This window comes from Pagrus major, chromosome 24 (genome assembly GCF_040436345.1).
Source record: "Pagrus major chromosome 24, Pma_NU_1.0".
In the NCBI taxonomy this organism is placed as follows: Eukaryota; Metazoa; Chordata; class Actinopteri; order Spariformes; family Sparidae; genus Pagrus; species Pagrus major.
In genome coordinates this window covers 6122143-6146008 of record NC_133238.1, presented here as the reverse complement: position 1 = coordinate 6146008, position 23866 = coordinate 6122143, and the positions used below count along the sequence as shown (strand labels likewise).

General features: G+C 39.9%; 1 protein-coding gene across 1 annotated transcript; it reads left to right on the top strand.

Moving 5' to 3' along the window:
* The first annotated feature begins 8979 nt into the window (after positions 1 to 8979).
* LOC140992044 (gamma-crystallin M2-like) lies at positions 8980 to 12053 on the top strand. The gene is made up of 3 exons (XM_073462266.1): positions 8980 to 8997; positions 9608 to 9850; positions 11781 to 12053. Exons 1-3 carry the CDS (start codon positions 8980 to 8982, stop codon positions 12051 to 12053), a joined length of 534 nt encoding a protein of 177 aa, XP_073318367.1.
* Positions 12054 to 23866: the final 11813 nt, after the last annotated feature.

Sequence of the window (23866 nt, the reverse complement as noted above, 5' to 3'; positions counted from 1 at the left end):
CTTTACCTTGGCTTTAGTGTTGACCAGAAAATGATTTCCAGATGCCAACACTGATATAACACCATCAATAAATGAGAAGCTAACCCTGATTGTTCTTATGGAGTTTCTGTCTCATGCAATCCACTGGATTGCAATAATTGACGATACTATAGCTGCAGCACCCGTGGTTGCTAATAAGGTCAATTTTTTTTTTTTATCATAACTTCATTATTTTATAATAACCAATGGTCTTCATATTTCCATTAAAGGTCCAATGTGTAAGATTTATTTATTTATTTTTATTTATTTTTTTAAATCCCTTCTAATCCCACAATGGGGAAATTCTCTTTTTCACTCACATTACACACACATGCACACACACACACACAGTGTATAGAGGAGATGAGTGAAGGGGCTGCCACATGCACGGCGCCCAACGAGCAGTGTTAGGGGCCGGTGCCTTGCTCAAGGGCACCTCGGCAATGCCCAGGATGTGAACTAGCATTCTCCATTACTAGTCCACATCACACTATTTAGTGGCATCTAGTGGTGTAGGTGCAGATTGCAACCAAATGAACATCCCTTGCCTCACCCTCCCCTACTGTATGTGAGGACGGTATACTGTACTATATGTTGGTGGCAAAAAAAAGGAAACAAAAAAATTGCATGGAAGATGATCCATTATCTGTAGATATAAAAGGCTCATTCTAAGACCAACAAAGTTACAATAACTCTTAGTTTCAGATCATTATAGAGTGCTGCAGGGATGAAGTATTTTTGAAGGCTACCTGGAAAATTAGCATCCTGTACCTTATGATACACATTTTGTTCAGCAAGATAATCTTCACAAATGAACGCCACTTTTATGACTTTTAAGTGTAAAGGAATGTATCTTAGAATAGTTGCCACTAGAGTCTGCCTGTAAAGGCAGACTAGTGAGTAGATGAGTCTTATTTAGCCACTTGTTAGCAACCACCTTTTTAAAGCAACACTAGGTAGTTTTTCGACCTTAAAATAATGTTTCTAAACTCAGTTAAGTGGTAGAAAAACGGTTAATAATATGAATGGTGATGTCTCTGCAGCCTGAGGGGGGTCGCGCCGGCAGAAACCGCACTGTGTAACTTCTCAGAGCGGGTAGGAACCTATCTGACGTAAAGGCGGCTAGTGCGACCTGCTTTATGGCATACGTCACATGTTTATTTGTCGGTGGATTTAGCCAGCAGCTACTTGGATTTTTCGTAAACCAACACCATGGCCGAGCCAGCTAAAAAAGCCAAGAAGGTAGTGTCTGAGGAGGCGAAGAAAAGAAAAAGAGAAAGTGATAGAACAGAGCCCGGACACGGATAAATATTGGACCAGCTTACACTCGGTGGCACGAGCTGAGAGAAGAAATGGGTTTCAAGACTGATGGCGACCTAGCCTAGCCTTGATGCTACTGGATTTGTAAGTCATATATTACATATATACATATTTATTATCTTACAGACTTTTACTTTGAGTTGATTTGTTGTTATGTGGTGTTCATTGGGGCACTATTTGTCCACAGTTTATAACCGTAATAAAGCCGGGAGATAACCTAATGCTGTCCGTTTCGATAGCTTGCACGTTTTCATGTAGTGACTGTAAACGATGACTAACTTACTAAAACACTATGAACGTCTTGTCTTGAAAAGTTGCAGATTCCTTAGTTCATGCAGATAATCAACGTAATGGTTGAACAGTGACGTCGGGAGGTAATGTTAGGCTATTGTTGTTATCGGTAACGTTAGCATGCTACTTACTGTTGTCGTACCGAGTTGGTTGTAGTTATTACGCCAAACACAACGTCAACTTGTGATTGTATTTAGTAACTCCCGGAAACATACTCATATTTTCAGACGTTACTAAACACATTCAGGCCCAAGCGTTGTGTTTTGGAAGTAACTTAGTCGGTGCAATCACTATAACCAACTCGGTATGAGAATAATTCTACCATGCTAATGTTCTGTGCAGCTTATATGCTAACAAACTACCAACTGCTATTTCTGAATCTAGCTTGTTGTTGGCACTCGATTGAGGTTTCATGTTTTTGATTGAGGCTTCGTGATTCGCCAGCTCCGTCAACAAATTCACGTGTATTCATTTTCCCCAGGGATGCTCATACAGCGACAGTATTTACGACACTGGTAACAGATAATTGCGCTTCTCAACCAGCTGGGGGTAGTAATGAGTCCAAACTACCTAGTGTTGCTTTAAAGAAACATAAGCACCTTTTAAATCGAGATTTCCGAAACATGAAAATCTTTTAAGATAGTTAACCACAGACCTTATTTCAGGCATGTTCTTGAAGACCCATTCAAACAACCCATTCAAGACACCAACTTCAAGACGAGGGAAACTTATTTCAGGATTTTAGGAGTCACTCCTGCGACACTCTACACCGATCATCCAGAACACTAAAACCACTGACAGCTGAAGTACATAACATTGACCATCTCGTTACAGTCAAATGTTCTGCTGGAAAAACGTGGGTCCTGGCCGTCATGTGGATGGCACTTGACACACACCACCCGTCCAAACACTGTTGCAGACCAAGTACATCCCCTCATGGCAATGGCGCTGATCTATGTTACTCACTTCACTTGTCAGTGGTTTTAATGTTCTGGTTATCATTGTATACATTAATGAAAACACAAGTATGAATATTACATTTCACATTTTAAACACTGAAGTATTGTTTTCTCATAGTCACAATATAAAGGGCTATCAGAGACCTAGCCTTGCACTTCTCAAACTTAGACTCCTTAAGCAGTGTCACTTGAGTACTTTTCCCGGGCTTGGTAAAGCATCTCCAGTACCATGCAGGATAATAGGCTTGTTTGAGATAAGCCAGGCCCGTGCAGAATCGATCAGCAGCAATCGCCGCACAATGCATGGTTAGATTTGTGTCCAACTTGATCCCAACTTCCTCTGACGTCATGCACATGTGGGCAATGGTAATCACACGGGATTGAGACAGCTGTGGTTTTTGGAGCCAGGTGCTAGGGTTAATTTCCATCGACTGCAATTGCCTGGCTGTCGCCTGATCTAGCAGCTGATTGGGTTAGGTGTTGACTCAACTATATGATGTTTTATAGAAACTTTTTATTTTTGCTGAAATGGAGAGATTTTGATCTTCTTTGTCTGACTTGAGGAGTGAGGCCAAGCCAAGGCCAGTTCATCTTGAACAAGCCTATTATTGTCAGGACCAGAGTACCAAACACGCCAATGGTCAATTACAGTTATAGGGCCCCCTAGTGGCAGAAGGAAATGACTTTTTTTAAACAGTGATGTAGTCCTCCTATTACCTGATCAGCCTGAAACATGGTGAGAAAAACACTGAAGACCTTGATGATGCTGTATTGTGAAGATTGTGAGCTTTTGTTCAACAGTGAGGACGTGGCAAGTTGTGTAAGTTGAGTAAGTTTGCTGTGTGAGTTGCTCGAGCATCACTCTACACAACTCTACATGGTTGAATAAAAGCATCGCACAGCGCAAGTGTCATTGCTGGTTTCAGACCAACACAGTTGTCCTTTTCATGCCCAATGCTCATGTTGTTTACTGTAAATAGCAATGTACTTGTGCCCCCCTGTGTGCCCCTGGGCTTGTTGGTCATTAAACATTTAAACTTTTAGCTTCTGAAATAAATATTTTTAGACAGGAACCCAGGATTTATCAGGAGGACGGCTGCTTCACGCCAAACTATTTTACTGGATGAACCTGGACCATGAGTGTGACCTTTTGATGTGTGTAAGAACACAGAACATTAATTAACATGAAATACTAACCGATCCTGCTGGCAACTAAGGAGTTTTATATATTCAATGGAGTTCATCCACTGTTCGTCTTGCGCAAATGTGCATAATAAGGTAGAGATACACGTATTGTTTCTGCTGCTGGAGGATCACTGCAGGTAATATTATTAAAGATGCACTTTGTAGTTTTGGGGAATAAATTTGAATCAGAAGAGGAAGATCTTTATTGATTGATTTTGTTAAGCCTAACAAACTAAATAAACAATAAACATCTTTTTGCTTTTGTGACTAAACAAACTGACCTTAACACAATTTCAGACTGTTTTACTTTGTTTATATGTGGCGGACGCTGCCAATTTCCTAGCTTCAAACTGTGTTCAGGGGACCCTATTTTCCTCTGAGAACAGCTTGTCTATTCAATATTTGTATTATTACCTCAGTGATATTGTAAATATGAAAATTCTGAGTTTTAATTTCATCTCCAAAACTACATACTGCCCCTTTAACATATAATTTTTCCTCCACTATTGATCAGAATTATGATTTTTAGGACCTGTCCCACATTATAGAAGAGTGCCACTGTTTAATAGCTATGCTTCAGATCCTGGTACACCAGGCTCTTAAAGGGAAGCCTTTAAGACTTACTTTGCACCCAGATTTTCTGCCGTTTAACTAGCAAAGGGCCATAGATCTTTTAAATAGGGCCCCATATGTTTGATGAGAGTCTCAGCATGATGACACTGACATGCCAATATTCAGTCAAAGCGCCACCTGGTGGCAACAGGAAATTATTGTTTTTTTGTATTTGCACGGACTCTTCTTGACAAGTTGACGAGATCCACCTTAAAGTTGCTCAGAAAACCCTTGAGGCCATGATGATGGTGTGTGGTGAACATTGTCTGCCCACAACACATCTACATGCAAATTGGGAGATATAGTTATTGTGCTGCCACACAGCCAGACACATTCAGGGGTGCGAGGGCCAGTTCATCAGTGCTTGCAGTTTTAATTATACAACTGTTTTTATCAGGCTGAATAGTCCCTCTTACTTCCTAGTAATTTGACATTAACAAGCAAAATTGGTGTAGAGACCCTAAAATGTATCATTACCTTTGTAATTAACGTTGTTAGTCAGTTTAATCATGGAAGCATTCCCCTCAATTTATAAAAATTAAGAGAACAGAGAACATGATAAAGGAGAGAGAAGTATTGTTACACCATCCAAATCACTGCCGTCTGTCCCTCTGCTCCGGTCTGTTTATCCAAATAACAGCACAGCAAGCCATATTACTTATCCAATATTTGCATTGAAAAAATGTTCTCTTAAAAGGCAAAAACACCAGAGAAATGAAGAACAGTGACTGGAATTTGCCAAATTGAAGCTAGCTAGCTAGCTGTCTTCCAACTTTAAGCCTTAATATATTTTAAACAAGAGGGTACATAAAATTCACCCCCAGTGTTGTTCTCATGAACTGCAGTTCATGGGTCCTTGGTAAACCACTGGAAGTTTGTCCAATCCGGTACAAATTGGCTTTTAGGGAGGGGGTCTTAAAGAGCACAGCGCTTAAATGGCAGGGTGAACTGAGCAGCTGCATAAAGGGCCAGTACAAGATAAATCAAAGCTGAAAATGTTCATGTGTGTTGGACACTGCATAAAGCAGTTCAATGTCACTTCCTGTGTCAACTATGTGGCTCAAAAGAACAATACTAATATCAATTACATGTTACATTACATGTCAAGTTGATCCTTTGTCTGCGTGCTCATCCCTGAGTCCAAGGCTATTCCTTTATTTAAAAAGATCTAGGCTATTTAATTGTTCTATATAGGTTATTTGGGCATTTATTTGAAAGTAACTAAAAAGTAGTGTAATAAGTAATTTATTACTCTACACAGACAGTAATATTGTAATGTAATATATTACTTTAAAATATAAAAGTAATATGAAATATATTGCATTTTGAAAGTAACTTGCCCAACACTGTCAAGGGTAATCCATGCCATAAAAAAAATACTGTAAATCCAGTGATGATTGTGAAGGCTTCTCTAACTACATTTGAGGTGGATCTGTTTAACAAGCACAGAGGTGTACATCAAAGTATAAAACATGTCATATCCTGTTGACACGAAATGTGATTCAAATAGGGACTTGGCAACAGTCTGTTCTCGGACCCTAGTACACTTCTGAAGTGTGAATCACGCAAAGCAACTCTTGTGGAGTCCCAGAATAAAAATTAAAAGAGCTGGAAATGAGCACAAATGGGAAAAAAAAACCTAGCAGTAACAATAATCAAGAAGGGAGAAAATGAAAGTGTGCATTGATTATTTGAGAGCTGTAGAAGACAAGATAAATCTTAATTTTGGGACATTTCTTAGCAGAGGAAAACAGGACTGGACAAGCATAGTAACATGATGTGCAAAAGTCATTACTGATCAAAGATGATACCAAGATTCTAAGCAGTAGATTTATAAAAAACTGATAAATTGCAATGAAAAAGTTGTCAGGACCAGCCACTAGAATTTCTGTTTTGTCAGGGTTTAGGTGCAGGAAATTAAGATGAATTAAGCAATCATGAAGGGAGGATCAGTTGATTCAGGTTATTAGTTTAGCAGAGAAATAGATCTGTGTATCATCAGCTTAACGGTACTATGTTTCATCTTGAATGTGTCCAGGCAAATGACCCAGAGGAAGCATGTCCAACACAAAGAGAAGTCCAAGGATTGACCCCTGAGGGACACCACACAGCAGGGGAGCTGAGGAGGACACATGATTGTTGATACAGACATTGTCAAATAGGGTGGAAACCATTTTTAAGCTGTTGACCGACCTACTGATAAAATGGCATGATCCTAAAAGTGAAATGATATTGAATACTGGTTTGTTTCTATAATGCTGCTTCTTAAAAACATTTCAATTTGTCTTACTTTGTCTTTCTCAAGGGCAATTACAAATGATGCATTTCTTCATTTCATTTGAGGGTTTATTTTTGCTGGATGGATCCAGATCAGTTGATAGAGTTAGACCAGTTGAAGAATAATATCATCTCCACAAGAGTGGCAAATGAAACTTGCACATAGATTTCTTTTTTTTTCTCAAACTACTGTTTCCAAGGTCAAACATGCACGTTGTTTAATATGAATTAGTTATGCAGTGTGTGTAGCCCTCTCCTATAAAGTCTCTAGTGCCTTCCTGCCTTCCTGCTTTGTCACTGACTCAGCTCAAAGCGTTTCATATCAAACCAGATGTACTGCAGTGGCCTTGTTTTTGTCCGCACGCTTTGCTGCATTCATTGGCTTTGGGATGCTCTCCACTTTGCATTTGCATTGTTTAGGGAAACAGGATTCACTGCTTTAGAACAATGTGATAAGCCTGGATAAATATTTGATGTGCTGATTGAATAATACAGTTCACACAAAGGCAAACCCTGTGCTTAGTTTTATTGTTCTTGTTCTGTATAAAGAGAATATTGGAAGTGGCTGCTTTAATGCAGTATATAAAACCAAAACTATGGAATAACTATGAAAAAGATACTTTTAAACACTGTAACATATATTTAGTACCACATATTTCATGTACATATAGTATTTAAAAGAAACATACTGTGTGCAAAGTATTTGCTGAAAGTGAACACGATGAAACAGTAAAACACAGCAGATGTTTGAAAGAACAAACAGGACGAGAGAAACTAAAGAGATTCAGTTAGAAGCTACAAAAGTACTGAGAGCTGAACAAACTGACTTTTAAAAACATCTTTCTCTCAGGTTTCCTGCACAGATGTGAGTTGAGTATTGATTCTAGGGGGCGACGGGTGCTTGTCATGGGTGGGTCACAGTCGTGAATCGTCGTTCCACTCAAATATGGGCACATTTACATAACATTAACTTGGATGTTAAGGCAGAAAAAGACTTTCCCAATTTCCCAGTGTTTCCTTGTGGTAATACTGTTGGCGCCTCTGTTACAAAGACAGTGTTAATAACATGGCTAAACTAACGTAAAAGTCTAATGTAAAAGACAACCATAAGAATCCTAATTTAACCTCGAAACCTTGATCTCCGTGAATACACGAGGCTCATGGGGATGGTGTAATTTTTCTACAGCTGTTACACTGTGCAATCAGTATTTACTTCAGAGTGATAAGTTAAAGCTATTAACAATTACCAGTTTCAATATGTGGTTGGGAATTTATCATATTATATGACTTGAAATGTTTGACATGTTGCAGCAGACACGTGACGCGAGTCATTTGGTCCAGGTCATTTTTTTTGCTTGGGAAAGTCAAGTCAGGTCACAGCTTGGGTCAAGTCTAGTTAAGTCGAGTCCTTAGTTTAAGCAAATCAAGTAAGTCCCAAGTCACAATGACCGCAGTCCACATCTCTGTGTTGCAGTGATTGCAATTTTTTTATCTATTTTTTTTTTTTTTTTTTACATATCTCTAGAAAATGTGTAAAAAAAAAAAAAAATTTGAAAGGTATTAAAAGTATTAAAAGATTTCTAATTTAGGTAAAAAAAAATATGTCAAATAATCTTTAAACAGTTCAGACAATACAGTAGGTTTCAATTAAAAAAAATGTATACCTTGGAATAAAACAAAAATCAGTTTCTAGGTTTATTTGATTTTTATTTTGAAGACAACTTAATCAAATGAGAATATTATTCTTGAGGGTGAAGGTGGTGTTTGCATCAGCAAAAGTATGAAGACATATGCATAGTAACAACAGGAGGTCAAGTAATACTGTAAATAGTTGAAACTACAACAAAAAACAATGCAAGGTTGTATCAGAACAATCTGGTGTGATTTTAAAAATGTTTTGTCGACTGGTGATACAAAATCACAATTGTCAGTGAGTAAAAGTATAGGCCAAAAACACAAATATGATGTATCAGGTACATAATAACCAATATTAAAGTACTAAATTGTAACACTGAGAAAATTCCAATAAGAGAAAATTCAATCTTAACCCAACCAGGTCTTTTTCTAGAGTCGAACAGGATCCAGTCCAAATTTCAGCCTCATCACAGGAGCAATCAAATAGCACATTTAAAGGCCATGTACTTTAATACAATTGCAGCATCAGCTAATGTGCCAAAGTTAATGGAGAGCTCATTTGAATGACAATAATTCTACTGGCACTGCATTTCATCAGCCTTTATATGAACGTGGACCATCAGTAATGCAGTGTGAGTGAGGAGCTTTAATTTTATTGGGTGAGGAGGAACATAAGGTCATTATGGAGCGTGCAGGAAAAGTGAGTACTGTAACTGTTCGACACAGTTATACCATGATGCACTTCCTGTTATCTGATGGACTGTTTGTAAATGTCCCTCAAACACCATACTGGTGTAGTCGTTTAGCTGCCAATGGTAGTATATGCAATTCAAAGAACTATATATATATGCATTTGGTTTGAGTTAGTACAATATTGGAATTACAGAGTTTTAATAGTGCTTTAATATTTTTTCTCAGCACATTTAACTTGTAAATGTATTTAATGCTTCTGCTTATTCCTGCTTAAGTCCAGTGACCTCTAGTGGTCACAGTAATAACACCCAGGAGACTGCTGAAACAGAAGTCAACAGTGAGTTTTTTAACTTACTAGCGCAGAGAAGTTACGTTACGTACATAACGTAGCTTTAGTCATGAACATACAACGTACGTACTGGATTTCAGCCTTTCTGATTGCCGGACGGCTGGTGTTTCTTGCCCTATCAGACACTGTTGTGGTGCTACTACTGATGATATATTTCACAGCAGTGGTTGAAGTATTAGTAGTAAAGATGGGGTTAGTGAAAAAGGTAACAATAAAAGCAGTTGCAGTCATCTACTCGTAGTGGTCTAATGCAGAGTCCTACTTGCAGATCTTCTTCTATGAGGACAAGAACTTCCAGGGTAATTATTATGAATGCAGCAGTGACTGTCCTGAGCTCAGCTCCCACATCAGCCGCTGCAACTCCATCCGAGTGGAGAGCGGGGCCTGGGTCATCTATGAAAGACCCCACTACACAGGTTACCAGTACGTCCTCATGAAAGGGGAGTACCCTAGCTACCAGAGCTGGAACGGCTTCAGTGACACCATCCGGGCCTGCCGCCTCATCAGACATGTAAGGCAAAGCCAGGACTCGAACTCCAACTCCGAAGATAGCATGTGTTTACTGTAATTTAAATTAATATGTTTATTTCATTCTTGCTATTTCACAGCTGAATATGAACGCTATTTCAAATGGAGCATGTAGACTTTTTGCTGGTTTGTGTAGTGTAAGTGTATCCGAAATGTCTGGGGTCATGTCCTGGTTCAAATTATAATCTTGCTTCACCCAGTAATAACAATAACGTGGCGCAACAGATGGTATCTACCTAGAAATATCTTGGAAGGCGCCGCTAGAAACTGTTTGGAAACCAGTCAAGAGAAGAGCGAAAGATCTTTTCTATCAAGAAAAGCCTTCGGTGCCATTCTTCAGTGCCATCCTTGCGACCTAACACTGTGAGTTAGGTCGCAAGGGCATATCTTGAAGCCTGGCGAGATGTATTTGCAAATCAGGTGATGTAGAGAAACCAGCTGTCTTGAAAGGTAATAATAGAGATGTAACTGTACTAACATTACACACTAATGAGTTGTTTTATTACACATTTCAGCCAAAACCTCCATGATTTAGTCTCTGCAACTTGGTTACTCAGTGGATTTGGATCAGCTGGTTGATATTCAAGAGAAATGCAAAATCTGAGCTTGTGTTATAGAATTTAGTACATAAAATGATCTGTATAGTTTAAAATAGCTATTTAGTATGGGTTTAAATTCACCTACTCATAGTTTTAGCTGGGCAGTTCAAAGAATACTTTACTTTACTTACAAAGAAAGCTGATGAGGGGCAGAGTATCTGTTGCACTATCGCAGCTTACACTTGTTCATTGGATCACTTGTGTAAGAGGAGGTGGGGAGGCTTGAGGAGATAATGTAAACCTTGTTGTGTTACCTGTCTGAGTTAAACTTCTTATCCTCTACAGCTAGCCCCTACCGTATGCTGTCTGTTGAGCTCCCCTAGGCCAGCAAATAGCTCAGCAATGATAGTGGCATACGAACTGTGAGCTGAAAACAACCGAAGCAGCAATTTAGAAATGAAGTGATGTTACTGACTCACATTTTTTTTTGTTTGTTTCATTTTAATATGCAACAAATTTCTCTTCATGTGAGCTGTGTCAGTAACACAACAGGAATACTAGGTGCTGGTAAAGTACTTTATTTAGATTAGCGATTTAGATTTCATGTGAGGATCCAGATATTTATAGCCCATTTCCCAAAGGTTGACTGTTGACCCTCAGCATTTCCCTGTGGTACTACTGTTGGCGCAGCTGTCACAAATTTAGCATAAGCAACATGGCTGCCGCTAGCATTCTGGCTACTGTCCAGAGTAAAAAAACAACCATAAGAATCCCAATTTAACTGAGCAACCCCAACCTCAGTGCTATGAAAAGAGTAAACCCCTCAGTTCTATTCATAAGTTGGCAGTATTTGTTACTAACTGATTGAGCAGAGAACCATCTCAATTACAGGTTGTAAGTCGAAGGACATATCAACAGAGTAACTCTGACACAACATTGTAGTGCTTTACCTTGGCTTCTTTCATTCACCCTCTTCCCCTTCTTTGACGCCTCTTCTAGCAGGGTTCTTTTTCTCTTGTATTGTAGAGTTTCCACCGTTACCACCGGGTCTTTTTGGGCCATAATTCGACCTTAATTTTTCTGGGAAAAATGCATCCCAGTGGCAGAGTAAATAGCAGAGTGAAAGAGAGGCTTATAGGGAGCTAATCTATTATCGATTTTCCCAGATAAACTGGTGATCTATGGCAAGTTCAATAAATATGATGCTAAGGCCAGAGATAGGCCTAATTAGCTTAATTTAGCATGAAGACTGGAGACATGGGAAACAGCTAGTCTGGCTCCGTCCAAAGGTTAAAACACCTGCCGACCAGTACCACTTGCAGGTTAATTCATTCACTAATTAACATCTCATATTTTGGTTGTTCAACGTTCAAGCATCCCAGCAGGCATAGAATCCGCATCTATGAGAATCCAGACTTCAGCGGCCAGATGATGGAGTTCACTGATGACATGCCCAACCTGCTGGACCGCTGGCGCTACCGTGAAGTTCACTCAGCTCAAGTTCAAGAAGGCATCTGGGTCTTCCACGAGCATCCGAACTACAGGGGACGCCAGTACCTGCTGGAGAAGGGCGAGTACAGACGGCACTCAGACTGGGGGGCCCTTCAACCATCTGTAGGTTCCTTCAGACGCGTTGCAGACTTCTAGATTGCATATTAAACCATATCGCTTCCTGTTTATGCCCTTCCTCCGCTCACTACCCTGAACTTCACTCACCTGCAAATAAAAGCACACAAACTGCAACAGAATTTGAGTGTTTTCATTTACTTTCAATGCAAAAAACAAATCATAGTGGAATAAATATAGGCTTACATAAAAAAATGGACATAGAGAGAGAACAAGTAACATTTTATGAACATGGGCTTAGCAGTGTAGTTGTTAAAGATTCATCCTCTGGGAAACATTATATTTCATGACATTATATCCATTAAATTTTGGTATTTCTTCCTTACAAATAGATCACATTTTAGAAGACTTTGTAACACTTTATAATAACCACCATTAATAAATGTTAAATTTATAGTTGATTGAGCCTTAGTTAATAGTTATTTCACTGTTTAACAATGAAATGCTTCATAAACAATTTGTTAAGAAATTGTGTATTGTAAAGTTGCAACTGATGTTTATAATATTTTGTGTGTGTAATGTGTAGTTTATTTAGATGGCCATTATAAAGTTTAAAATTATGTTTCAAAACCTATACAATGGCTCAAATGGTTAACAAAGCATTTCATTATTTGTTAACAGTGAAATACCTATTACCTAAAGTTGAGTTCACTATAAATGTACTGTTTATTATTGATGTTTATTACATAGTGTTAGTGTTAGTGTACCAAAGATTGTTTTGATCCAAGCTGCTGGTCAGAGAGAGATTTTGGCCTGATTGTGGACATGATCATGTGCCTGGCTGTGAGCTGGATGCTGATAGTTCTGTTAGCTGAGCTGTGGGTGCCAACATCTGCCAGCTAACTGGTAACAAAAAAGGCTACAGAAGCCCACCAATGGTTCCACAGGTTTCACCAACAAGGGCTCATGGTACGTCAGCAGCAGTCATTGTTCTTTAGATGACAGCCTGTGCCAGAGACTGCAGAAAAAAAATATAGCAGAGCCGTCCAACAAAATCCACTATGCAGCTGGTGCAGACACAGACACAACAGTAACAAAATACAGTGTGTTGGATAGCTGCATTAGTTTACTGATATTTCAAGCCACTCTTAGACAGATAAACTTCTGTACTTGTAAGCATCAGCAACACTCATCTGACCTGCTTAACCTCCTAAGACCTGAGCTCTTTTTTGGTATGCATTTTTAATTTCTCTTTGCTATTTGGGCTTATTGGGACCTGATAAGTATAAGAACTAAGCATCATCTTTTGACATGATGTAGTTTTTGAGAAAAATGATGTCCACATACGGGGACACTCAGCCTGAATTTCCATAGAACACAATAAAGTCACCATTGTGTAATAAAGTGCAAAACTCTTTATTTCCAACCAGAACACAGCAGTGTTTTTCCTGACTGCTTTTACATTTATTCATAACACATATGAACATGTTTTTGAACATGTTTTGAACATCACAGTTATTTCTACTACTACTACTTCAAACTAGTACCTGTCTACCAAGTCAACCCCACCCATCTTGGAGTTGTATTCACGGATAATACTTGGTCACGAGATAGTCACATATCGTTTCAGTTTCTTGTCCCATCGCTGGCAGGTGTCCTCTGGCTGTGTACCATGAACAACAGACATCATCAATACTGGTTTATTGTCATACCACTTCACTACGCACATCTTTCCATCTCCAGTGGTAACTTGTGCTGAGGTACCTCTTCCGGTCTTTTTCATTGTTTTGTCAGTTGGTAGCTTCTGCACTGCTGCAGCGACCCGATTCTTCATAACTGTACCACTCACGTACACCTGCTTCTTCATCATTCGTTCCACACCTTGGATGGTTGTGAAGAACCGATCACAATACACTCTTGAACCAGGATGCAGAGTTTGAGACAGACGATCGATGACCAAGCTTGCCAAACCCAGACCCTCTGGTTCTTCGACCTGCTCAAGCAATGCATCTGCACCTTGATATACGTCAAAGTCCAGCACAATGTCATCTGCTGTAGCGCAAACAAAGTTCTTCATGCCAACTGGGTTTGGCTTCATTGGCAGATATTGTCGACACGGACAGGCTCCTGTAAATGGGATCATTTGCTCATCTATAGACACGCGTTTGGGTCGAGCCTGAGACCTGCAGCCTTTCAGAATGCGATCCAGAAAAGGCCTCACCTTCCAGAATTTGTCACACTCCCTCAGGTCTTCTGGCACGTCATCATCAATGAGCACTTTTAGTGATCGCCTCAGTCTGAAGAATCTGTCGCGTGTGAATCTTTCAGTGATGGCAGGGAATCGTAAGGCTTTGGACCAATACATCCTGATTTGTGGGTATGGGACGCAGGACATCAAAATACAGGCACCAAAAAAATGATAAATTTCATCAACAGATGTGTTGAGTAGGTCCCCACTTCTAGCCAGTGACGTAGCATTAGAGCAATCTACAATCATTTTCATCAAATCTTTATCAATATACTGTTCTACATAGTCCAATGGGGTACAGCCTTCTCTGTCCTGCTCGGTTTCCTCCTCATGCTCAAACTGGGCTAGGTTTGCCGTCAACGGATTAGCCCTCCAGTGCATTCCACGTCCTTTCTTGGACTGTCCTTGATAGCTTGGTCCTGGTGTTGGCTCTTCAGGGCCATCATTTGAGCCATCAGCCTCAACCTGCTGAGTCTGACGGCGACGTCTGGGAGTGCATGATCTGGCAACGTCATGTTCTGAACGATAACCATCATTTTCACCACAGCGACGTTTACGTCCCCCGCTGGGCTCAGTGGGCTGTGGAATGGGGTCCTCATCCCCACTACTGTCCTCCTCATTGCTGCTCGGCTCCTGTGGTGGGGGTTGATAATCAGCATCCCACACGGGATCATCGATGTCAGACAAATCTTCCACCTCTGAGTTGCTCCCCGCCATCTTGAATTTCACCTGTAGTGAGTTTTACTCTTCTGACACCACTAGATGGCAGTGTAAGTGTCCACGAATGTGGACATCAGGCTCCGTTAAGCAGAATTAAGTATTATGGTATAGACAACCCAAAATGTGATGTCCACGCATGTGGACGCCAGGTCTTAACATAGTGTCAATCTTTATGCACTTCCTAAAAAGGCTGTCTTTATAAATTGTATATTACTTACATTATTATGTAATTAATGGCTTAATTAAATTATTAATAAACCCTTTACTAATGCTTTATTCATCGGTTAGCCATGAATAAGAGCAACCTCCACGTTGCCAGGCCATGGCAGACTCAGGATGTTTGATGGTGGTGGCACCAGGGTGCAGAATGTTGTGATGGTTTATACAGAAGAGAGGGGACTTTACCATGTTTTGTCCATTGAAAGTGCACCTTAGAGGGTACCTGACCCCACATTGTGTACACTGGAAAGGCAACCAATAGGGCCCCAGTCAGAAATTTGAGAATTTTCTGGGGGCACACACCACAAAGATGAAGTGTATCCCTAAAATTCTTTAATTTTCATAAACAGAACAGTTCTAGGTGAACATTGACATAAGGCATTGCAGTGCAAATTAATAATCAATCCACATACAGGTAACAATTTATAAACCTGCAAACATGCAGTTACATTTCCCTGTCATTGAGGCGACAACAGATCATTTCCGATGTTGTGTTGAAGTCTGCTCCACAGTCAGAATAATGTTGCCTCCTGTTAGAAGTTTCCAACAGTGCCACCCAGAGATGGCACACATCTCAATGGGAAACAGACTTTAACACAACACCAGATAAAAATGGGTCAGACGATTTAAGTGATAGGAAATTTAACTCTCTGGTTTTATCTGTTTCATTACTTTTGATTTTCTGATGTAGATATTTAAACATTTGAGTTACAAAATAAAAAACTTAGCTCTGACAGCCCACCCGCAGTACCTTCGCAGCCCATCAGGGGGCTGCAGCCCACACTTTCATCTGTATTTAAAAATTGAGATTTTCAAATACAGATGACCAGTTAACTGTTGCTGTTACCAGAAAGGGTGAAACCATTGACCCTCATTATATATTACTTATTAACATTCAGACTTGCAGACTTGATGGTGTATCAATTGACAGTGCTGGAGGAAGGATTAAATTGCAATAGAACAATACAAGTACTTTAAAAGTACATCAATATGTACTTACGATAACAAAGGTAAAATAACTCAATCAGAAAAATAGTTCATATGAGTGTTATTCATTTGAATATATTAATAAATAAATAAAAAAGTAGTAACTACAGCTGTCAAATGGGATATAGTGGGATATCAAGCATGTTTCTCTATAATTATAATGTAGCATACTCAATACACATCTCATCTGTTCTACAGTAGGTACAGTATTTGAGTCAGTCCACCACTGAAAAGTGACACTCATTTATTACTGACTTTATTTATAACTTGAATATCAATGGCTCAACAGCCAGAGAGGTGTTTCACACAAAGGTTCTCCTGATTCACAATATAACTGATCACTTATCACTGCATCCATATTATTTACCGAGGGAATTCACGTCGATCATTGTTATGGCTGTTTACATCCCTCCGTCAGCTGATGCAGCGGTGGCCTGTGACCTCATCAGCTCCGCCGCTGCTAAACTACAGACTGAACACCCGGATGCATTTATGGTGATTACAGGTGATTTTAATCATGCCTCACTGGCCAAAACTTTAAATAACTATCACCAATATGTTGAATGCCCCACCAGAGGCAATAAAACGCTGGATCTCCTGTATGCTAATGCCATGGATGCATATGACGCCACAGCCCTTTCCCCCCTTGGCAGATCAGACCACAACTTGGTCATGATGACTCCCAGGTATGTCCCTCTTGTTAGACGGCAGCCCATGCACACCAGGATGGTGAGGAGGTGGACACAGGAGGCCGCTGAGACACTGCAGGACTGCTCTGGGTCAACAGACTGGGATGTACTCTGGATTACCAGTGACCTGAAGGCACTTCTTAACAAGAAGAAGAGGGCTTTCATGTCTGGAGACAGAGAGGAGCAGAGGAGAGTGCAGCATGAACTCCGAGAGATGCTGAGGACGTGCGAGGACAACTACAGAAGGAAGCTGGAGGCCAAACTCCAACAGAACAGTGTGAGGGATGTGTGGGCAGGAATGAAGCACATCACGGGGATGAAGGGGAAGGACAGGCAGACATCAGGGAGCCTGGATAGAGCAAACCAGTTGAACCAGTTTTTTAACAGGTTAAGCTCACCTCCTGCCACCCCTCCGACACCCCCTGCCCCCCACACACCCACACTGTCCCAAATGGCTCGTCCCACCGCCCAGCTTTCTCCTGTACAGCACCTCTCCATCTGCCCCCCCTCCTTGTCCCCCACATCCTCCTCCTCCACCTCCACTGAAGACATCTGCACCATCCCCCGCCCAACGGTGACTACAGGCCAGGTAAAGAGGCAGCTGGAAAGACTACACCAGCGAAAGGCTGCAGGACCTGATGGCATTACACCCAGGATCCTGAAGACCTGTGCCAGCCAGCTGTCTCTTGTACTGGGACATCTGTACAACCTGAGCCTGAGTCTGGAGAAAGTCCCAATGCTGTGGAAGACATCCTGCTTGGTTCCAGTCCCCAAGAAGTCGAGACCATCCGACCCGGCAGACTACAGACCAGTCGCCCTCACATCTCATGTGATGAAGGTCCTGACCCTTTGCAATTTGCCTATCAGCCCCATTTAGGAGTCAATGATGCTGTCATCTACCTGCTGCAACGAGCCCATATGCATCTGGATGGTGGAGGAGGCACTGCGAGGATCACATTCTTTGATTTCTCCAGTGCTTTCAACACCATTCAACCTCTGCTACTGGGTGAGAAGCTGCAGGTGGTGGGTGTTGACGACGCATGGATCTCCTAGATTACTGATTACTTGACAGGCAGGCCACAGTTTGTCCGTCTGGGCAGTGTCCTGTCTGATGTGGTGGTCAGTGATACAGGAGCTCCACAGGGAACTGTGCTTTCTCCCTTCCTCTTCACCTTATACACCACTGACTTTCAGTACAACTCTGAGTCGTGTTACCTGCAGAAGTTTTCTGACGACTCAGCTGTTGTCGGGTGTGTAAGAGAGGGAGAGGAGGGGGAGTACAGGACACTGGTAGACAACTTTGTTGAGCGGTCCGAACAGAATCACCTGAGGCTGAATGTCAACAAGACCAGAGAGATGGTGATTGACTTCAGGACGAAGAAGATGCCTTCACAGCCACTACGGATCAGGGGGGAGGTGGTGGAAGAGGTGGACGACTACAAGTACCTGGGAGTGGTGATTGACAACAGACTGGACTGGAAAACTAATACCGAGGCTGTGTACAAGAAGGGGATGAGCAGACTCTATTTCCTGAGGAAGCTGAGAGCCTTCAACGTGTGCAGCAAGATGTTGGAGATCTTCTACCAGTCTGTTGTTGCCGGAGCAATTTTCTTTGCTGCTGTGTGTTAGGGCAGCAGCATCAGAGCCAGCGACACTAACATACTTGATAAAATCATCAAGAAGGCTGGCTCTGTACTTGGTCTCAGGTTGGACTTTTTTGAGACCGTGGTGGAGAGGAGAACGCTGAAGAAACTTTTATCCATCATGGACAATGATCAGCACCCTCTCCATCACACAGTAGACAGACAGCGGAGTACCTTCTCTCACAGGCTGCTTCAGCTCCGCTGTCGAAGGGACAGATACAGGAAATCTTTCCTGCCACATGCCATCACACTGTATAATAACAGCTAAAACTCTGGTCATAACATATAGTCTCTACGCACTTTATATGTTTTTACACTGTTCTGCACCTCATCTGTTCACTGCACCTTATATTTTATTTTGCACTACAATTAATACTGCTTGTGTATACATCAACACTGCTCATTAATACATTTTTATACATATTTATTATATATATACATTTTTTATATTACATTTTATATTGCTATGTTAATATGTTTTTATGTCTAGGTTGTTCTTTTATTTTACATTTTATATTGCTATGTTAATATGTCTAGGTTGTTCTTTTTATTTTACATTTTATTTTGCTATGTTAATATGTCTAGGTTGTTCTTTTTATTTCACTGTGTTGTCATTCGTCTCTGTGTGTAATGCTGCTGCTACACCTTAATTTCCCAGCTTGAGATCAATAAAGTATATCTATTCTATTCTATTCTATTCTTTTCTATTAAAACACATCTAATTAAGTTGTTACTAACTTAGTAACAATCAGGGAGGGCAAGTGTCTGTGCTGCATAGAGCTGGTGGTCATAATTGTGTCAAACAGTCATAAAGTATGAAAAGACAAGGAAACATTTGAGGAAAAAGTCATGAAAATGTAATTAATATTAATTTTAAAAAAATTATTTCCATGAGTACAAGAGTCATTTAACTGTCAGGATACAAAGGATGCAAGATGTAGGCATAAGAGCCATCTAGTGGTGCTAAAGCAGTGTTACACAGGGCAGGTCACAAGAGCTGTCATACAATCTTTATTGTATTCAACATTCAATAGTCATTATGCAATGCAAACCTTTTTTAATGGGACCACTGCTGTAATTCCCTAGGCTACATACACACAAAAGACAAAAAGTATTCAAAAACTAATTAATAAATAATGATCAAATCAGAAAAATAAACTATTCATGGTGGAGTGTTGAGGATGAGTTCAGGAGCAGTGCGGCCTGAGGAAAGAAGCTGCTCTGTAGTCAGGTGGATACCTCTGTATCTTTTGCCGGACAGCAGCAGGGTGAACAGACTGTGGCTGGGGTGGTAGTAGCTCTATTTCAGGTAATCCAGAAGTAGATAAAAAAAGATATTCAGTCAATAAATATGGCTTAGTTTTAATTGTCAATATTATAACTTTGAGTAAAAGTAATGTGTTTGTGTCTGTTAAATTAAGATATATCATCCAATAATCCTACAGTAGCTTTGTAGCTTAATTCAATGCGTAGTATGTATCTGTATCATTTATCCCTAAAAGATATCATATATCAATTTTTACCCGTCTTTATGCATTTGGTTTTCCCTTTCTTCTTCTGCCTTATCACTTGTTCACACCATGCATTGTAACTTTCCAATATTGCTGTGTAAAACCTTGCAATACATAATTGTTACCAAAAAAAGCCAAAGGAAAAGATGATAAATCATAGTTAGCACTGTGATTTTAAAAAAAAGAACAAGATAACAGACCTACAATTAAAAAAATATCATAAACACCATCTGCAGACACATCTGATAAGAAACGATAAGACTGCACTGTTCATTTCCTGACACCGGATGTGTTTGATATCACTGCTTGTCGACCTGCCAGAACAGAATAATAAAAACCATTGTTGCATTAGGAACACAGTAGTCGGCACGTGATTGCCGAGCAAACAGGAGAGGCTGCAAATAAGTAACAGAGCTGCTGAGCTCAGCTCATGTGTGAACTGGAACTTTTATCACGCACAAAACTGCTCTGGCATCCCCCAACGCTGATCGAGCAGTTTCTAAGTAGAACACAAACAATCAGTGCGCACTGTAAAAAAAAAACACAAACAAAAAAACATCCGCCTGAACAAGTCAGTCAGTCACGACTCATATACTGTAAGGCGGGATTTACACTTTGAGAAGCAATAATTACCAATGTCTTGTCTCAATGTTTTAAATTATTGTTTAAGACAAGAAATAAGTGTTTTATTTAATTGGTTGTCTTTTAATTAACCAACTCAAAGATGCTTCTTTGTATTGTGAAAATCTACATTAAGCTTTCCTCGCACCTTATTAGACAAATGCTCCATCTATGAATTTTTTAAATACATCGCTGTTGCTCTGGAAGCATTGTCACATTTTTCGCAAACTAACCAGTTTCTGAAAATGTTTTAAATTTTGTTTAGCATGTGTTAGCAATATTATTTAGCTTGTATGGTGGGCAGGTTTCTGTGTGTTAAGACAAAGAAGAACATAAGGGTGAGTGAAATGGTAATCAACTCTTTATTTAGTCAGTGTTGCACCATGCACTTTCAGGCAATTTTCAAGACAGCATAGAGATACAATAGCAAAGTTGGTCCGGCCCAGTGACAGGCCACATAGCCACATACCCCTGGCCCCGATACAGCAATGAATTGTGGGCCAGAACATGGATGCCCATGACGTGGGCCTCCGTTCAGCCAACTATAGCCGGCCCTATTCTGGCCCAGAACCCAGGCTTATGTCATGGTAACCCATGCTCTGGCTACCAGTTCTGGACCACCTCTGAACTGTAATTCATCAATTAATGTGGGCCAAGTGTATGTGGCTGTGTGGCCTGTCACTTGAAATACTGTATCAAAGAGGTACTGTATGAAAACTTCCCTTCTGGCCTATAAAGGAATAGATCACGTGACACTCTGTGATCTCAGTGCAGTAACTGGTAATGAAGTGGAAAGAGATCAAAGTGGAATTAAAAGTGGACAAACTGCTCTACCACCCAGTGAGATGAATGGACTCTGAAGCAGTCATGTGTGATCCTCCATTAAATCTATCAAACGCATTACAGTCACTGAACTGCGGTCGTGTCTCAGGAGAGGTGGTACAGTATTTCTACACCGCAACAAAAAGGCCAAAAAGCTCCAGCGACACTTGTAGCATATGGAACAACTTTAACAGACTGACGCGTTTCAGCTTGTGGCCTGAATGAGGGTCTCTCATTGGTCATCTGATATCGCTGTGCTGGTGTTGTTCCTAGAACATCACGATTAATGTTGGTCCAGGACCATCATTGCAACTGACCAATCATGTGTTTGTAAAGTCAAAGCTTTGGAACGCTAACTCTGGAAAAAGACTGGAAAAAAAACACATGGGAGTTAGTTATCCTTTCAAACGCACATTTAACATTGTGAAAGGGGATATTCTCATCCAAGAGGCTTCTTAACTGAAGAAGCCTCTTGGATGAGAGGTGAAACATCTTCAAGAAACTGAAACAAGTCCAGTTGCCTACGATACAGCACTTAAAAGTATAACAATATGTTTCAAAAAAGGAAAAAAGAACCCAGTCTGTTGAGTGTGAGTCCTATACATAAATCATTCAGCCACGACAGCTTATTCCAGATGTGGACATCACTTTTTCTTAGGTTGGAAACACAGTCCATCCAGGGACAACACCAACACAAGTCACAAAGATATGACATCACAAAAACGTGATTAGTCTGCTGCAAAGATGGTTCTGAAACTCTAATTATGACGTTCTAGGAAAAACACCACATGGTGATGTCAGATGGTGTTTGGTAGCAGAGTTACAGCACTACTTTTGGTCTCCCCGTCATAACAAAAAAGAAAATATCACATTTTAAAAAGGCAGAAAGACAAAATCAGGAAAAAAAACTCCCGCACACTTGCAAGGAATTTTAATAATGACATTTCGGTACTCGTCAGGTTATCTTACAAAACAAAGGGGGAGACCATCTTAAAAAAGGTTTGTAGACCCATGTGGACCAATCAGGTCACATTGCAGACAGCCATCAATCAAAACCCTATCAAACACACCTGGGCAAATAACATCACGTTACTGATTAAAAACATTCCTGAATCAGACAGTAGAAATATGTAGGCTGACTACATGGTACTGTGGGCCGACAAAAAACATTACACCATTTTTTAAAAACATCACAATAGGAAAAAATGATTCATATAGCAATCAAAATGTGCATGTTCACAATAGAAATGAATAACGTATAACTAAATGTATAACTATGATACAAAAGTTGGTTAGAGTGTCTTCAAGAGCCTGTCCTTCTAGGCTATGAAGAAGCTGATAAAGACAAAATATAACATTAGATGACCATATGATGAAGAATTACTTGTGGGGAGAAAATAAAAGAAATACACTCTCGAAGATGGCCATGTCTAGAAAAATAAAACTAAGATATTACATCTCAACCAAAAGTTACAGAAAAGCCCAACTCATGACATCAGATTAAGAATTAGTTAATCGTTCAGACCACAGGGAAACAAGGTCTAATGTTCCAAAGAGGACATATTCCCATGAAATTCACATAACAAGAGCAATATTATATGTGAAACTGGTTGGAACTTAATATGTCTTCTAGAGAGTTTTTTTGTTTTTTTTTTGTTGTTTTTTTTTGCTTTTTGCTTGATAAATGACCTAAATATTAATCCATTATCAAAATAACTGTTGATTAATTTTCTAATGTTTGGCTAATTGATTAATTAACTAATAAGTCTTATTTATTATGAGTTTAGATAAGAAGAAGAAATATTATTATAAAAAAATAGCAGTAGTAGTGGACATACTACATAACTACACTCAGTGTAGTTGTTAAATGACAATAGCACAATCTAAGGAGGTTAAGGAATGAAAAATGTATTTTGCATTAGAAGCATTCTCTTCATTTAATGACGTCATAGTGCTCATTATTATTTTACTAAGCCAAATCTTACTACAAGTACATATTTGAAAATCTATGATTTAAATGTAACAGTGGTTTTCATGAATAAATGGTATAATTCATAAATATATGTACTATTATATTATTTTATGGTGTATTATTGAAGAAAATAAGAGAATAGAATGAAGTCAATATTAATAATATGTTATCTGAGCCTTTAAAATGTGTTATTTATATTTTTATGATTATTTCATTGAGTCATACATTTAGTTAATTTGGATGTATTTATTTATTTATCCACCTATTGACTTAATCATTAACCGGAATGGTGGCTCTGGCCGTTTAAGAGCTCTGTGGATCCATGAATGAAACACAGCCATTCATTAAAAACACAAGGCACGGACGACGGCCCAGTCTCGAAGACGATTGGCTCGCCCTTTGACTGACGCTGCGTTCCAGCCAATGGCAGCGGCGGCAGGGGGCTCGACACGGCTCCTGTGA

Bases quoted from the DNA above. Each gene is read 5' to 3' on its own strand.
- LOC140992044 (XM_073462266.1), top strand. The intron at 9,851-11,780 runs GTAAGGCAAAGC...TCAACGTTCAAG, and splicing joins CCTGCCGCCTCATCAGACAT to CATCCCAGCAGGCATAGAAT.